Genomic DNA, 18,995 nt, shown 5'->3' with positions numbered 1-18,995 from the left:
GCATATCATATTTGTCTGATTATTTTCTTTTTACATAATATCCATTCATATTGCTCCCTAATGTACAAAACTTGCGATGGGGAAGTGTATGATGATTCATGACAATGCTTATAAACATCAAACTTGTACTGACCATATGTGTCCAAAAGAACATGTAGGAATGATGGAACAATATGGCGGCACATCAATTTGTCCTACAACTGAGAGGCACAAGTTAGCTCCAGATGGCATACCCATTGACAAGCCTTCAAAATGAGCACAAAAAGAGAGCCTCACCCTTCTAATGACTGCTGCTCCTCCTCTCAAAATCACACAATCAATTGAATAAACATAGCTAGAGATCAGCTATAGCTTATGATGACAGTCTCCTGCATTCTTCTCTTGTCAATTGTCATTAAATCAATCCCCCCCCCCAGCATTTACTCAACATTATGAAAATTTAATGTGTTCCATAAACTGATTGCTCTTAGCTTTGCAATCATACTTTGTAGGTTTCTTCTTTTTCACTTTGTGTCAAAAATGTGGTTTTCAAGTTTGTCTGTTTGTTTGAAAAAAAAAATCACAAATCGAATCAAATCAAATCAATTCAAATCAAGTCAAATCTTAAAGACACAACAAAGAGCGATATCATTTGTCAGTTACCATCTTTCTTGCTGGTAAGACTGCATATACTGGTCTCTGAGAGGAGCGTCCGTTGCCTGTTGACCAGCAGCTTGTAGTAGCCACTGATGAAGGTGGCCATCTGGAGAGCTTCATCAGTCGGCAGCAGGAATACAATGGGCTGTTGGCATGAGGGATGGTGTATACAGACATTGTAACTTGACTTTTACCAGCGACTGACAGTCTTACAAGAATCTATTTCTCCTTATCTTGTTCATTTCACTGTTTTTCTTCTTGTTATCAACAATAACCATGCAGAATAGCATAATCTAATGACATAACATGTCAGAAAACAACAATCAATCATGGATACAATCAACATATCCTATGACAAGTCATCAACGGGAGACCACTTTCTGAAGACAAAGTTTCTTTGTTGGTTTGTTACTTTATGTCCACTCTACATATGTTCATTCTGAATCCTTGAAAACTATCTGTTATACTTTGGCATGTTTATATATTTCATACCCCTTCGCAAAAAAAGTATAGAGAGAATTTAAGTAAAAAGCTAAATGTTCTTCTACCCTTTTCACTAACATTGGAATATATATGACTGAGTTTCACCAGTTACCACTTTTGCCTACTGAGCATATATAGTCTGTGAAGGATAACTCAGATGGATAACTTCAACACAACAGATCTCTCCCCTGTTGCCCCCCCCCCCCCCAAAAAAAAAGGGAAAGAAACAAAAGAAACAAAAAGAATAAGAGTAGGCTACTTTGAAAGCACTGCATCATTTTCCTTTCCTCTCTCAGCATGCAGTAATCTTTCATGTGCACTAAGTCTTGATGCAAGATAAGACAAATAACATTTGCAGTTTGCCACAGCATCATGGCACGACAGTGACTAAAAATGCACGGTTTCAACAAGACAAGAGACAGAAAAATAAGATACATGAAGAAGAAAAGTAAATACGTTAGGATGACATGGATAGGAAGAGATATGAACCATTTAAGATAGGGAAATAAGAAATATATTCTGCTTCTGAAGCAACGATAGACACGTCCATCAAGCCACACAGTGACCTTTCGATGTGACCATTTCAAATGAAGGGTCACTACCCACCTGACCGCTCTTCTGGTGTAGCTCCAGGCGATGTACCCCATCCTCCGTCCCGCTCTCCACGGTCAGGAGCAGCCTGGTCAGCTGGTTGAACTCAAGGACCAGGGCCTGGTGGCCAGTCTTGGCCAAGAGACTGACATCGCAGCGCGGCCCGATGATCACGGTGGCATCCGACTGCTGGTCGACGTCCGGATAGTCCTGGAAGGCAGACGGGGAAAAAACACATCAGTGAGAAGGACAGTGCAGTGCAGTGATCATGATCGCAACTCGCCTCCCATTCAATTCCATTAATCAGATGAATCACACTAGTAATGCTGAGGTTGACAATGATGATCATAATTAGACTGACAATGACAACAATAATTAGAATGAAAGTGACAATAATCATCATTATTGACTTATTCACAAAATACTATCATCACCATAACACCATCACCACCATCATTCTCTTATTGTCATTTCTAATACTTTTACTACCACTACTAATGCTATTTCAATGGTCAGTAAAATAACAATTATCAGTATTATCATCAATATATATAGTTCTCCAGTTCAACATTAAAAAAAATCATAAAATAAGATGAATGTTTACCATGTGAACATCATTTACGCTTTCAGTCTATCAGTACTCTTGCTACATCAGTGCAGTGTAAGTGGCTGGGACTACAGCGAACGTTTCCCTTTAACAGACCTGGCAATATGATTCCTTTCACCGGGAAGAGCTGGGCAATACCCTCCTTAATGATATTCTCAGTTCTATCTTGCTTGTATGCTCCATGTGCTACAGACATACAATGTACTACTCATGTGTCATTTTTCTGTATCTCATTTCCTTGTGCAATTGATCTCTATTGAGGGTCAATAATCTTGAATTCACAACTGTTGCTTTGAGAGCAATTTAAGCATACATGTATAAAAAGCTCCAAGTTTTATGGAGCAGCAATTTACAATGTGCTTCCCTTTGTTATTGCCATGAGAAAAAAAAAAACAATTCAAATAATTTGATACTTCTACAGAAGAGCTAGAAAATCTGCTACTACTTGAGACATAAACCAGCACGATTTCTGAGAATATAGAAATCAGGTGAAAGGTAGGCAAATAGAAACAGTAGGCAATGTGTATGAAAGTGGAACCGCACCTCCCAATAAGACATCTGACCGTCGTAAAATAGAGTCTCTGATTACACTCACCAGGATTGTTGTGTTGAACCTCCTGGTCCCAAAGGACTTCAGATCTCCAACGATCTTCAGGTAGTGAAGCTTGGCTTGTAACTCCCTCAGAGTCTAATGGGATTATAAAGTTCAGTTTAGTTCAGTTCAGTTGATTTCTGCATTCCATTTTCAGTACAATACATAACAAAATTTCATAAAATGTGATGAATTAAATGAAATGTTCTTAAGCATCAATGAACATCATGGAACACAATCATATAATTAAAAGGAAAACAAACAACTGTATAAAGAGAAAAAATATAAGGCAATGTCAAATTAAAGGTACACTATACATGAGGGGAAAACTTCAAATTGAATTTTGAGGGACAAAATATATCTATTATTGGAAAAGTGTCACTGACTTGTTAAAGACTTTGGCCACTTCCCTTCAAATTAAAAAAAAAAATGCTCTCAATGGACATGTTACTAAAGAGAGGATCCTGACACTACAGATTTGTGAAGGTCACGACCGTGAAGCATCAGGCAATGATCAACAATATTGCCATGTACAGAAGTTGAGCAGCTACCATAGTGATCACACATCTATGCTGCTGTCTGCATAGATACGTTGTATAAGCCTCAGCTCAAAATTATAGAAAAAGTTCTAGAACAGATGTTAATTCATTGAGGTACAAATAGCTCATAGTCGAGCAAACACATTGTGACTCCCTCATACATGGGAAGTGCATGCCTATATCTAAGCTGTCCACTACTGTATGTAATATGCAAATTACACCTGTTGATGAAATCTTTGATATTCACAATATGCACAAAAAACATTAATAAATAAATAACACTTAGATTCACTGAATATATTGCATAATGCAACAGGGCAATGTCATGGTGACTAAAAACCTTTGCAGAGAAAAATGTATGGGCTCACTTTCTGTCCTGGGGCAGCCAGATTCTGGTTCTGCTTCATGTAATGGGACAGGAGCTTGCGCAGGTCCTTGGCCTTGTAGCACGTCAGCACCGTCTCGGGAAGGAAGCGTTCCAAACCATCCTCCTTTCTACATATCCCAATTTGCCAATTTGAAGATCCAATGGATGAGGACAAGACGTGAATAACAGAGAGGGGAAAAACAAATCAGTTTGCTGGTCTTGAAAATAAGTGCTGAGAATTACAGATGAATTAGTACTAGAAAGTCATAAGTACCATTACACGGCATTTCACAATACAGAATTCAAGACATCAGTGTCATCTGTGTATTATTTCAAACGATGTCAGAATGGTTTCTACTCTGAATCAACAGCACAGAGAGTTCTATTTTAGTACCTGAACAAAATATGAGCTCTTGTACTAATACCTGATCATTTTTTTACATGAAACAGCTACATAATACAGTTCCTGTGTTGTCGACTAACTTCTACACACATGCTCAACATCATTGTAAGTGAAAATTATGAGACATCTTTTGAGAAACGAACAAGCTTTTGCCAATGCAGAGAGAAAAACACACATAAAATGTGAAGTTACATGCACATATATACTACATAAAATAGAAGTACACTTTCTATCAAGCAAAAAATAATTCATGTTCATATCATATCATTCACATGAAATAAATTTGTTGCTAACAGGCTGTTAAACATGGGCCTAAACGAAAATGGTCAACTGATCAAGGATCTTGCACAGCCTATCAACATACATATAGATAGGATGTATATGTGATGCGTTACAGATACCAGGATGCCACATGCAACCCAGCTGCAATATCAGGGGGGAAAAAAGTCCAGTCACTATGGCAACAACAGGATATGAATAGACACTTAACGAGCTTCTGCACACAACTCACTATGAAATTAGATGGATGGGAATGGATACTTGCCAAGCAGCAAGACATATAGGTCTCCGTTTCGAAGAGAGATTTGAACTAGTTACAGTAACAGCATCTGCCAAGATGATGACTGATATGACCACAGCTAATTGGTTGTGGCTTAGCTGCTGTCATGGCAACAGCAATAGGTTGCAATATTTGTATAGTGCATATCCAACAGCAGGACTTTGATTATCCAGCCATTGATTATCTGGATTCTCTGTTATCCGGACGTCTGACTGGCTGACAATTTCTTTCATATTTTCAAGTATTTTCCTTGCCAAATCTAACTCACAACAAACACATGTTCAACGAATATCGTGCGAATACACGACGGGGCATATCATCGCAGTGGACTGTAACTTTTAAGTCAGTTCGTGAGACGATATGTCAATGACTGGTGCATGCTTGTCACTGGCACTGAGTGCACAGCATTGGTTACAGTACAATGTAGTGGAAGTATTTGACAAGTACAATGTAGTGGAAGTATTTGACAAGTCACAATATCAATCTCATTGTCAGTCAATATCAATCAAACAAATAATACACGAAGGAATATTTTACTTATATTTCGTTTGATTTCCATATCAACTTATAAAGCATGAAACATGACAATGTCATGCAGATAATCATAATATTAGTGAATTGGTAATAACATGTGTACACCCCGTGCATGATATGCCAGAGAGTGCTGTATTTGAGCATATCTCTCTTATCCAGCCAAATCAATATTATCTGGACGCCCAACGGTACTGACATGGCCGGATAACCGAGGTCCTACTGTAGATGGAGGGCAGGGTTCTACTGCACAACATACTTTGCAATGACTGTGACTCACGATGGCAGTAATTACTGGATACTACAGCACAAGCTGGGCAAAAACCAATCAACTCTGTACATCAAAGTTGTTGCCACGGTGACAGACATTCCTCCAACCTGCAAATAACTACACACCTCATCAAGAAATGACCTAAGAGCATGCAAGGACAATGTAAATGTACAATGCATGACAAGAGGATAGCACATGTCCACTGCACATGTTATTTGGGCATCAAGGAACAAGTTATGCAAGTCATAATGGTACTGGAGACATGGTCACTCACTCGATGGCCTTGATGGTCATCTTGGTGGTCTGCTTGCTGGCCAGGAGGTGCTGGTGGATGTGAAGCGAGGCAAGCCTGACCGCCGTCTCCGGCTTCAGCTCGCTGGAGAAGCACCCTTGCAAGACGTCGTTGCAACACTGTGGTGGGAGGAGTCGGGCAAAGAGTGATTACACCATTAAAGGACAAGTTCACCCTCATAAACATAAGGATTGAGAGAATGTAGCAATATTAGGAGAACACGTCATTGAAAGTTTTAGGAAAATCGGACAACCCGTTCAAAAGTTATGAATTTTTGAAGTTTTTGTGTAGTAACCGCTGGATGAGAAGACTACTGCAGTGTATGAATAACTTAGATGTCACATGCGTACAACAATATAAGGAAAATATAAAGAGAATTTCCACAAAATTCCATCTTTTGAAAAAAGTACATATTCCCTTGACTCGTTACCGACATATGTTAGGGGTAATATTATTCCCCCTGCTTTTAGAAAGAGACAAGTCAAGTGCTCTTTTATTATGCGAAAAAAGTGAAAATATGTTGAATTTTCTTTACATTTTCTTTATCCTGTTGTACGCATATGACTCACAAGCTGTAGTAGTCTCCTCATCCAGCGGTTCCAACACAAAAATTTTAAACATTCATAACTTTTGCATCGATTGTCCAATTTTCCTCAAACTTTCACTGATGTGTTCTACTAATATTGCTGCACTTTCTCAATCCTTATGTTTATGAAGGTGAACTTGTCCTTTAATGAGATATATTTATGTAAAATAACAGGTTTTCAGAAAGCAAGGAGCTGTGCATTTATTGCTTTGATAGTAAATGCAAAGGATATATACAGGGAAGGGAAACCACAAGACAATTTCCAATTTGCGATCCAGAAATAGAAGATAAATGGAAAGAGAGAAAAGGGGGGAATACTGTATATGCCAAATATTTCATGAGGTTCTTATTTTCGCGAATTTCGCGAGTCAGGTGCTATTCGCGAAATTAAAGACACACGAAAATATTGACTCTGATCCCGACGTGAATGTGACGTACGCATGTACACTTCTCCGTTCAGTACAGGACTCGACGATCGCGAATTTAACCACTCGCTAAATCGTGGGGTATTCCCGATTTGCAAAAATGTAGACTCGCGAAATATATGGCGTATACAGTAGATGGAGAGACTGGCATAAAAAGGTGGGTAGTGAATGTATCCAATCCGTGTGGGTGGCGCAACTCCTGAATATCCTCTTACTGCAAACAAAGACCTTTTTATTCTTTCCCAGTGGGAGCAGAGTGTAGTAGGAAAGAGGCAGGATTCTGTACCAATGCTGCTCTGATACCCACAGTTATACCTAGAATCTACCATCACCTTTGTGTCACATATCACAAGGTCATAGGCATATGACTGATTTCAATGGTGAAACCTATTAGAATAATTTCAAAGTTCAAAACACTTTTCAGTATCATACATTTGAGGTGTATAACCATGTAAGTATGGTTGCTCATGTGAAAGCAGTAAAACTAACAGAATAATCTCTGTCTTCAATATCATTCTCAATGTTAATTAAGTTTATATGTACGCTTTATGTGCATTTCGCCAATAATAGAGAACTGACATCTTCTTTATATGTTACACATAACATATAAAAACATGCAAATAGTGTTTGCTAATCTGTTTTTTTTTTCTACACACACAAACAAGGAACACAAAATTCAGCTGAACCTGAAATGGAAAATAATCAACTCACACACAACACACACACATATATCATGCACAAAAACACAAAATGACAATATACATTTGCTAGAGCACGAGACGGTGCACGTGTATTTCCACGTTCTATTCCAAGCTACTCCATTACCAGCAGTAATCTAACAGTACGCAATAATGTCCAGCCAATATCATCCAAATGCGTCATCCAGCAACAGCCTCACGGTCATTAACAAGTTTATGAAGAGCTAGATTAATGAGCCTCAGGAAGTAAAATGCGACAATAAAATTTCATGGCCTTCATTTATTTGGCATTGTGAGCGACGCTGGGAAATTTTTATGAACTGCTGAACATCTTCCATCTTTTATGAGCCAAAGCACTTAACTCGTCAAGCTTTTTCACCACCAGTTTTGTAATCCATCCATACTTGACCTAGTTGTAAAGTTTGCAGCCAATTCAGCTGTAGTAGCTTTGTGCCTCAGTGAAACAGAAAGGGCATGTTGACAAAATAAGACTCTGTAGGTGGATCTAATAGTCGATCACTATTCATTGACAATCTAATGGTTTCCAGACATCTCTGCCAATTTGTGAAGAAAGCGTGCAAATCAGCCACGAGAGAGCTCCATCGATTGGTAAACAAAGCACAGTAAGGGTAAAGTCATCTGGGGCAAACCATAGGGGGACACGATCATATGGTTTCCCCAGGTGTATGAGGACTGGGCCATTATGTCCTGGTTGCACCCTCGCTTTACATGAGGAGATGCAAAGGGTGGGATCTTTCACATGAATGAATTGTCTATCTCCCTCTCGGTTCCATGACATTTGCTCCTGCGACAATTGCTCCCATGAACTATCTGCGCGCTATAAAGCCAAACATAGATCCTACCCACAAATATCACCTTTACCCTAATCCTAATCTTCACATCAAACTAAACCTAAAACCCTATCACAACCCTAACCTGAAGTCCTTGGAAAAATAAGACCAGAGCAATTGTTGCAGGAGTTAATGCTGCATCATCCTCTCTCTCTCACACGCACAAACAAACACACACACACACACACACACACACACACACACACACACACACACACACACACACACACGCATGAAACCTCCACTTCACGCCCTATCTGTTGAAACAAGAGTTTTTGAAGAGCTCTCTATCAAAACCAGAGGGGGCAATATAACACACAAGACTGCTAATCTGGACTCAAACGCTACACTTCTGATTGAAAGGCTCTACAGTGAGTGAGCGCCTCTGATTACTCATCCTCTGGTCAGATCATCGCAATACTCGACAAGTTTCAATTTTCGTTTACAATGAGGCCACTTCCCTTCCATATCGTGACATTAAATTGATACTTGATGACCGCACCACACAACATTTTAGCATCACACTTCCTCTTTGTCCACATCATATTACGCTAACCCGAAAACTCATTAGAGGATGAACAGTGGAAACGAGGCAGCTCGGCTGTTTGATTTACGCCACTTTGCGAAGTCAATCTTTACAATGTGACCTCTTTCTCATAAGGTCTCGTTTAAATATTAACAGGTCGGGTCTAATATCTCAGTCCCCACTTCCTGCAACAATTTTTCCAATAATGGATTCTCGATCCCCGGTGGGCAAACACAACTCATTCAGCCCACCTTCTTCTGTTGCCAACATAATTAGCAATTCTGGGGTAGTCCTCAATCATGGTGCTCTATGGCTGACGTGAATCACACCTCAACTTGCAGTGTCCCCAAGAACTCGACAATGCTGATGCCATCATTAAAATCATCCTCTACATGGAAGCTAATGTCCCGAGTCGTATATCACCACAACAACAGAACAATACATGCTCATCATGGGAGCTGCGGGTTCTACGGATTACATCCATCAACACCAAGCATCACTAATGTCACATTGAGAACTTGCTTCCATTTTTAGTGAAATTGCACATACACTGCCTAATTACTCTCTTTATGAAATAATGAAGAAGATCCTAACCAAATGACTGGTTGAGAGTGCACACATGACCAGGCATTTATTTTGCGTAACACATAATTTTGCTCATTGCCAATCATTATTGAAGAATAATGACTGGTCATTAGCACTTTCACATTGCCATGGTGACCGGGTGAACTTGCATTATTTTATTTGTTCGCGAAAATGGCTGCCATGGCATATAAAACTTCTACATTTGAAATTGTTTTGACAATGAGGATCTGCTTCATCATTTTGTTAATGTATAATACACATCATTTTGTCCGGGCATTAGTATAATTACCCATACTCTGTACCTTTGAAACAGTCCAAAAGCCCTCTCCTATCACTTGGGGCATGTTAGACTGTTTCAAAGGTACCTTGCGTGGGCAATTTTTACTAATGCCCTGACTGGTATGAATTATTTATACACTGTTGAACAGTTGTTTGACATTGAATACCTCCCTTCATTTGGATGAAAAAAGAAATGCCATGGCAGGGAAAGTAAGAATGAATATAAAGTGTGATGACACACAGACGAAGTAAGAAAATTTAGTAAAATAACCCCCCCCCAAAAAAAAAAATAAATAAATAAAATAAAATAAAATAAAATAAAAATGAAACGGAGCACTAATTTCAAACATCACAGAGATTCACTTCCCTGGCATCACAGTTAAAAACAAATTGGCAAGTCTTGTACATGAGAGCATAGTTGGTTAATTTTAAAAAGCACTGCAGACATCACACAGCAGCTAGGTTTTTGAAAGCATTCCTCACTATGGACATACCGTCAGTAACCATAACTTTAACCATGACTAGTCTGTTCATGGAATGACTCTTTCCAATGACGAACTTATTAGTTGCACACATGGTCATACTATGACCAACAGGCAGGTTAAGTTCTCTTCACTCTGACCAGCCCCTGGGTAAAGGTCTACTTGATGTGACTAACAAGCTGGTGCAGGTGCTCCGGCAATGACTATCTGTGTGGTAAAGTTCTATACACTGAGATCAATTTCTCTATAAAAGTCTTCTTTAGTGTGACCAACCTGTTTAGTTAGTACAGGTGGTAACACTCCAACAAATCTGTTGCTCGTGTGTGAACCCTCTGTACTTTGTAACACCTCTCTGCAGAATTACTAGTAGTTTTCCTCGTGGCAAACCTTTTCACTGTAGGCGCTCTCACTATGTGACCAACCCAATGTTCAAGTACCCTCTTTTTGCTTCGACCAACTTCATAGTGTGAATATTCTAACACTGACCAATCTGTGCTGGTCATTGTACCCATTGCTCTACCTAATATCTTTGTTAGATTATATTATGTAAAATCTGTTATTTTCAGGTACACATATATTTGCAAATGAGGAGGTCACAGACATTTTTGCAAGATGATGTTTTCCTGATTTGAATAACCAAGGCTATCTTATGTGCACTTAAATGCCTGTCCATTCACTCAGCCACTTTATGAAATGAGGATCAGTTGGCAATATTTTTCATGTGTTGTTGAATTTGCAGCCCGACAGTGATTTGCGAAATATGCAAAAAATTAAACACTCGAGAAAATAACAGCTTTTACAGTATTCTTTTCTTGCTGACTGACCTGCTGGTAGAAGTACTCGAAGGCGTTGGGGTCCTCGGTGTGGAGATCGTAGGCATCACATGGGACGTAGGTGACCCTCAGCATACACTTCCAGTTTTGACTGCCTGGTCTGTCTGCAATCTGGGGGTGAAATCGGGCAGATTACTTGTCAGGCGAGTCCGGCAGGTACTCGTCAGGCGATATTGAATGCTACCGAACGAGATACTGTATATTTATATATCTATAAATTGGTGATCGCCTGGAACAAAAAGGAGAGGGCACAACTAAAAAAAAGTATTTTACATGCAAAACACAGTTGCCATACTGCTCAAGATCAGCCATTTACACTGAATTAACTGTGGCATTAAGATTACAAAGGCCGAAACTTGATAATTCGTAGCCGAGCTTCACGTCCCTGCAGTAACTGAAGATGAAGTTGTATTTTGAAGTTACTTCCATCCTTACCTACGTATTTCAAATCCATGGGATAGAATTAGACCAGGATATTCCAAAGCACCAGCTATAAGTTTTTGTTTTTTTTTTGACAATCAATTCTCAAACTCTTGGGATCTGCAGAGATTGTTGTAAACTACTATAAGAACAACTTCAAGTTTTTTTTTTTCTTTTGGTCACAGATGATACATGGCTGACCCAAAAGCTGATTGAATATCAAAGTGAAATAAATCAAACTACATCAAAAGGGTCATTTTGTTCTTAACTCTCATTCAAATCAACTGTAAATATGGAAATTTTCATGCATTTCGTGAGACAAGAAACTACTGCAAAAATAAAAGCAAGCATTTTTTTTTTTGCTTGTTTCATGTAATACTATTTTACGTTTTGATTCCATGTAATTAAAACCATGTAAAATTCATCTCACCTGGTGGAGCGTGAAAAATTAGTCACGGGAAACTTTCCTTTTTTAAGGTATCCTACGGCATAGAGAGGAGTAGTTAGTCTCTTTCCCCAGACTCACCTGTCGCAAAGCCTCATGTTCCTGCAGTATGATGAACTTGTGCTGGGAGGGGATCCGGACATCTCCTACTACCAGGGAAAAGTACTCCAGGCATTTCAGGTCCAGCTTATCCCGCAGGTTCTCCAACACTTCCTGCAATTGCAAGAAATGTAAATCAGACGACGACACAAACAACAGACACAGAATAGTATTAACGAAAATGAGTCTTGTCAATCAAGGGTCTGTGTTTTCATTTTCTTTAGCTTTCTTATCTGTCTGATTTAAGCTTTACATTAAAAAAAAAAAAAATACACAGCAGGTTGTCTTGGGTACTAAGGGGGAGTGGGGTTCATGGGAAGGTCATGCTAACTTTCCAGTTCATTGATTAATGTGTCCGTATGATGCTATACTATGATTGAGGACCTCCTGTGGCTCATGGAGTGTAAACCCTATGAAATCTTGTGGTTCTAATCATCAAATTATCTCTAGGATTGCTAACTTTTTAGTGTGTCTACATGGGGTCAAACGTTGCGCTAATCATTGAAGTTTGAAACTTAGTGTTTATCTTTAAGATTAGGAACTTCGTGCGAATGAAACTACGATGCGCAGTGAGTAGATTTAAATCTTACCTTGACTGTCGTATCGTTGTCGTACTTGAATGATTTTGTCTGGCCGTTCTCCAAGTACACCTTGAGAACGTTTGGCAAGTACACCAGACTGGGAGGAATCTTTGGCTGTAAAAGAGAAATAAACATTTACTTCAATACATGAAATAAACATAGCATCTTCACTAACTTAAATACTTACAAGGCTTTTCCCTGTACATGTTCTCTTTATTCTATCACCATTCGAAATACTTCATACGCTATATATTTTGGCAGGTTTTTATTTTCGCGAATTTTGCAAGTCTGGTGCTATTCGTAAATCTAACAATACACAAAAATATTAACTCTGATCCCAACTTGAATGCGACACGCAAACATACATTTCTTAATTCATTACTGCACTCCATGTCGTGAACTTTTTCTAAAAATCATTTGCAATATTGTCGGGAAGTCCCGATTGGCAAAAAAAAAATCAGACTTGCTAAATATATGGTGCATACAGTACCCCTTCATGAGATCTTAACCATTTTGGGGGGAAAATTCACGTAAAAAAAAAAAAAGACACTGACATGTACAGCAAGGGAAATAAATGAAACTTCAACTTTAATAAACCAGTGGTTGGCAACATTGCGTAAAACTTTCACTCACTAGAATACACGGCTACAATTTGCATTGAACTTTTTAGTCTTTATCGGTATTTCTTTGAGATAAATCCCTTTGAACAACATGGCTAGATTTCAAGGGCGGAGTCGAATGATGCAACATAACGATGCACAGCAAGAATAGAATGTGACATCTGTTTAGTTTTTTTTTGTCTATTCCAAGACTCTCTATTCAGCGTCTGGTCCTTTTACTTTTTTTGTGTGTGTCTTAAAATGGAAACTGCCATCAGCTATTCAGCTGAGCAAGATGTCCCTAGTGACTCACCGAGTTGGAGGGAAACGTGTTGACATTCTCGGCGAAGCGCACCCGTGGCGGTTTGGCTTTCAGTTTCTGCTTCTTGGTGGCGCTGAGGAACGAAGACTTAAGGCCCGTCTTGTCGATGTAAGGTTGAATTACACTCAGCTCAATTTGATCCGTCGAATACCTGCAGCGTAGCGGTGTTTGGAACACGGGGGTGATTAGAATATGGAAAATTTGACATTATGATGTTGACGACATTTCGATGTTGACAGACACGTATCTGCTTGACACTCTGCTTTGAAAAACTCGCTTTGAGCAAATGACTGTTAAACTTGTCTTACGCCTATCCGGATCTTTGTGCTATATCATAATCTTTGAGATATCGAAATCTTTGTGATACTAAAATCTTTGTGATATCAAATTATATGACCAACATCTGTTTGGAGCTAAGGATATCAATGGCACAGGGAATCTAGAATATTTAAAAACACACACAATTTCAGTACTGAAAGCATTCGATTATAGGGCATACAAAATGATCTCTCTGAAAATGGTCACCACACCACTATGAGAGTATCCCAGAATCCTTAGTTGTAGCCCTCCTTGCAGGTTGCATATCATAAAAATATGATTTCATCTCTGTCAGTAATCTTATTCATGCAACAGACTGTTTCTGTAATGTATAAGAATTCAGGGATGTTTCCTTTCCTACAGCCTAGTAACGAACCATTTTCTTCACCTGCTTCCTTCAATTAAGTTTCTTCGGCCGGAATTCACAGAGAAATTTATTAGTTACCGTACTGTAAAACATGATATATTCACGGCACAAAATTTTCGCGAATTGGAGCCGACGGCCTTTTTCGTGGCATGAAATTTTCGCGAATTGCCACTGGCATTCAATGCGTATAGTGTAAACAAGAAATTTGGCGTGCATTTTAATTTTGCGAATCTTTGCGCTCCCGAAATTCGCGAAATTAAATTGCACACGAACATTCCTCGTTTTACAGTATTGCAAGGTACACTTTGTAGGTCAAGCCTCCAGTAAGCTTTGTGGTTGTTACGGCAATCTTATGTGAAAAAAGCATCCATTGAACTTGAATAAATGGCAGAAATAGTCTATCACCCCCTGTTCAGACCCAAAAAGTTTACAGTGAATCTCAATAAAGAAATGTCATGGAATGAAATCGGCCTATGGAAATAACCTACATGTATGGAACATTTAGACATATATTTCGATCAATTACCTACACACACACACACACACACACACACACACAAACACACACACACACACAATTGTATACAGTGTAGATGTGCAGTTTTCCATTGCACATGTTGTTATTGTCGTTGCTAGCCCCTACCTGGCCCTCATCCATGGAGTGCGCATGATTTGACTTTCAACAAAGTGAGAGGAAAGGTCGCTTTTCATGCACATTTGCAATGCGTCCGGGCCGGTTACACCATTCTATGGACGCCACACATTCAGGCACACACCGAAAGGTGATTTGTAATAGAGTTCTATAGTTCAAAACAATGTTCTGACCTTCATTTTGTTACATGATATACAGCGATTTGTTAGTCAGTGTTAACACATATAAATCCATCATATAGCAATACCGTTTTGGTATCAATTTCTTCTTTTGTCTGTACAACCTCTAAGTTTTTAGGCAGGCATCTCAATGAGGCATCTCTTAAGTCTTAATAGCACTGATCAGTTGTTGCTAGGTAGAGCAAGCCTCTGGTAAGCTTTGTGGTTGTTATGGCAATTTTTTTTTGTAAACAAAGCATGCAGAGAATTCGAACACTCGCTATTACAGAAACTGCATTATATAAAAAGTCTTCCCTTTGCTACTGGAATGAATAGCACATAGTTTATTGGCATGGGATTCTTTATTATCTAAAAGATCCCCTGTAAAAGATTGGTGCATGTACCATTTTAATCCTTTCTTGTCTTGCAACACAGAAATGGAAAATGAGTTGGTCGAAGCAGGTGCATCATTATTAACGCTGATTTATAGTCTGGTAGGCTATCATAAATTATGAATGACAGAAATTTGTATGAAACCATGTGGATAACCTTCGCTTACCCATGACAAGCAGGCATTTAATCTACAGTAGATGGCAAAGAGCTCTGCCTTACATATAACCCTGAATAAATGACTTTAGGATGCCATCAAAGGAAATGTTTCTAAACCTCATTGTAACAAGCACACTGGCATGATTAATGATACATTTGTTCTTCAATGCCAGTGAGACCACAATCCATTTAGTCCTGCATGCAAAAGAGTCAATTCTATGCACTATTATCCGTCAGAAGGGCAGGTATACAGTGTACTTAATGCATCCTGTACACAACACATTGTGAGAAAAATTATACACAAACCTACATACACACATCGCCGGAATTCTTTCATCCATTTCATTCATAAAAAAGGGTCAGCAGGGTGTGACGTTCTGTAACCTTTTGCACCTGAAATTGACAGGGATGCTTGAACACAGGGCACACAACAAAACATCAAAACAAATGTATGAACCACTTGCATCCCCCCCCCAAACATACAGTCATAAATGACAAGATAATTCAGTCAATATAGCAATATATTGTCCTCACATGATTACCGGTAGTGTATTGTGTAGAGTTACTGGTATACTATCTTCAGTAATGATATAGAGGCCAGTATTTCATAGAAGCAGAAGTAGAAGTCACAGCAGTGATTGCAAAAGTGAGAAATTTGAAAGCAGTTGCAGTTGCAGTGATGACATCATTGCAGTAATACATGTATCCACGCCATTATTTGAGGTTGGAGAGATTTTTTCTTTCTTTTTTTAAACCATCAAAGAATTGCAATCCAGTAAGAAGAAATATCATAAGCAATGATACTTAACACAATCCTCAAACAAATCTGGAAGTAACACGTGCATATTCCTCACGTGCATGGAACTCATCAATCACAATTGCAAAATCACGCAGCAAGCCATAACTGATGCCTCTAAGGGCTGCTTCGCTTTATGATTTATGATTGTCGCTACCGACAATAATAATCCTACAGTCTGCAGATGGCAAAATTTCACAGACAAATACCAAAGTTTAAACAAAATAATAGCATAAAAAGGGTAGTGCGTGATTGCGTACGTGACAGAAGCCAGTTTGGCGTAAGTTACTCATGTCAGAGCTGTTGGTTTCAATATAAAAACTGATCATTTGACACCATGTGTTCATGTGTGTACATGTTGCCATATGGCTGTATTATATTGAATCCACATTGCATGCTCACTACCCACCCCCGTTTATTGACTCTTGTGTGACTAAGAATTAAAAAGTTATTGCATAAGTCACTCATTTGCCGATTTCATGTGGTAAAATATCGGTGTGCATAGGTTTTGTGTGAATTTCCAGGGACAACCAATTGCACTTCATTTCAGTGCCAAGTAATAATTTCATATCTAACAAGAATTCTTCAGCAAAAACTACATGTACTTGCGTGGGTGTGCGTGACTGTAAGTGTGTGTGTGTGTGTGTCGATGCATGTGTGTCTGTCTGTTTGTATATCTACATGTCTGCCTGTTTGTATTATATCTGTGTATTTATTTGTATGTCTTTGTGTCTGTCTGTCTGTGTGTTTATTCATGTCTGTGTATCTGTATGTCTCCCTGTCTGTATATCTGTGTCTACTTGTCTGTATATCTGTGCATCTACCTGTCTGCATATCTGTGCGCACATTAGTCTATCTGTCTGTGTATCTGTGTGTCCACCTGTCTGCACATCTGTGTGTCTACTAGTCTGTATTTAATCTGTATGTCTATCTGTCTGTGTATCTGTGTGTCCACCTGTGTGTGTATTCAGTATGCTGTCTGTGTATTTGTGTGTCTGCCTGCCTGTCAGTGGGTGTCTGTGCATTTCATGGAATGGGTGGCCAAGATTTATAGCTTAACTCAATAAAACATATGAATGAAACAAGAGTAAAGTCACCGCTGTTCCATCAGGACTCCAAATAGGTGGGAAAGTGACTTTAGAAATACAATATCACAGCACGATTTCCAAGGCACATCCCCATTCACTTTAAATGATCAAACAAGAAACATTCTTCATACAATTTAATAGAAACTTGCATAATATTCATCTTCCTGCAGGCAGAAAAATCAACAGACTCAAAACTAAATTGCAGCCTTGAGTATAATTGAAAGACCCTATCGAGATAACGATAAAAAAGTATTAAAATATTAGCTAACAGACTTCAATACTGCTGACAAAGCAGCATGAACATTGCACATACGGTGTATTCCATCCAGTACAATTGAGCCCAACCTAACCTGCTACAGAATATACCCAATATACTTGTACCATTGTCTGCATCAATCCCTGTTACATATTTATTAAACATCATGTGTCATCAAGCCACACATTTCTTCGGTAAATGCATACAAATACAGTAGAGATTCTGAGGCTTTCAGTGATATCTGGAATGGGTTAAAGTTTTATTGTGATGTGCAGGCCCACGCACTGAAATCAGGTGGGGGATATAAATGACTCAATTGCTGACCTCATCTGATCAAGACAGTCACTTCAGTGCAACAACTACAAGCTCTTAACTCCCGCGGCATCCCAAACAAGCACTGGAGACTGCGTAGAAGTCAAGGTTTGTGTTTCGTAAGATCTTACCGAATCTTGTCGATGATGTACTGACGATCGCTGTTTTTCACGTCCTCCCCGTTAACTTTCAGAATTTCATCCCCAGGGAGAAGCTTGTCAATCGATGGTCCACCTTCAAAATACAATCAAGCACAAAATATTAGGTCCACAAGGAAACAGAATTTGCTTCCATTTATTTCAGATGGCCTTTCTGATGGCACAATTTGTAGTCATTTACTGTTAGTCATTCTACATTGTATGTGCATCTGTGTGCTTTGTGTTCTACATTGTATGTGCATCATCATTGAATACCAGTACATTCCTCTTCTTTTTTTTTTGTGTGTGTAGTTCCACATCATAGTTGGTACTTCTTTAAAAGATGTATAAATTGCTTCTCAAATGTTATGAAAGTGAAAGTAACCGACTTTCCGATGACAAGTACATTGTAAAACCTCGATGAAAGATACAGAGCTGGCATTGAAGAATTCACAGTCTGAAGAATTCACAGTCTGAAGAATTCACAGTCTGAAGTCCATAATGGCCGACCACATCCTGAATAAAATTACAGCTTATGACATCTTTTCATGACACATGTCTTTGTGGGAAAAAAAAACCCATAAAAACAAAAACAAAGCCAGCAAATCCATGAGTCATTTTTCATGGTTCCTAAAAAAACAAACAAACAAACAAACAAACAAATAAATAAAAATTGCTAGTATCTCCTGTAAGTCATTAGAGTCATTGAAAGTAAATTAATACATTAATATTCCTAAATGAATAAATGAATACATATTTC

At 38.7% G+C, this 18,995-nt stretch overlaps 1 protein-coding gene across 1 annotated transcript in view; it reads right to left on the bottom strand.

Annotated features, from left to right (window-relative positions):
• The window catches only part of LOC139745464 (uncharacterized), a 63,592-nt gene that overhangs the window by 14,037 nt on the left and 30,560 nt on the right, over nucleotides 1-18,995 (bottom strand). The window contains exons 4-13 of the mRNA XM_071655853.1: nucleotides 18,230-18,332; nucleotides 13,594-13,753; nucleotides 12,691-12,795; nucleotides 12,083-12,214; nucleotides 11,128-11,247; nucleotides 5,854-5,990; nucleotides 3,817-3,943; nucleotides 2,913-3,005; nucleotides 1,726-1,920; nucleotides 643-781 (exon numbers count right to left, since the gene is read on the bottom strand). Coding sequence (XP_071511954.1) covers nucleotides 643-781; nucleotides 1,726-1,920; nucleotides 2,913-3,005; nucleotides 3,817-3,943; nucleotides 5,854-5,990; nucleotides 11,128-11,247; nucleotides 12,083-12,214; nucleotides 12,691-12,795; nucleotides 13,594-13,753; nucleotides 18,230-18,332 — 1,311 coding nt within the window. The remainder of the gene's footprint in view (nucleotides 1-642; nucleotides 782-1,725; nucleotides 1,921-2,912; nucleotides 3,006-3,816; nucleotides 3,944-5,853; nucleotides 5,991-11,127; nucleotides 11,248-12,082; nucleotides 12,215-12,690; nucleotides 12,796-13,593; nucleotides 13,754-18,229; nucleotides 18,333-18,995) is intronic.

Source organism: Diadema antillarum, unplaced genomic scaffold (genome assembly GCF_040938485.1).
Source record: "Diadema antillarum isolate AM-2024a unplaced genomic scaffold, OU_Dant_1.0 seq00001268_RagTag, whole genome shotgun sequence".
Classification (NCBI taxonomy): Eukaryota; Metazoa; Echinodermata; class Echinoidea; order Diadematoida; family Diadematidae; genus Diadema; species Diadema antillarum.
This window is presented reverse-complemented; position numbering and strand designations above follow the sequence as displayed.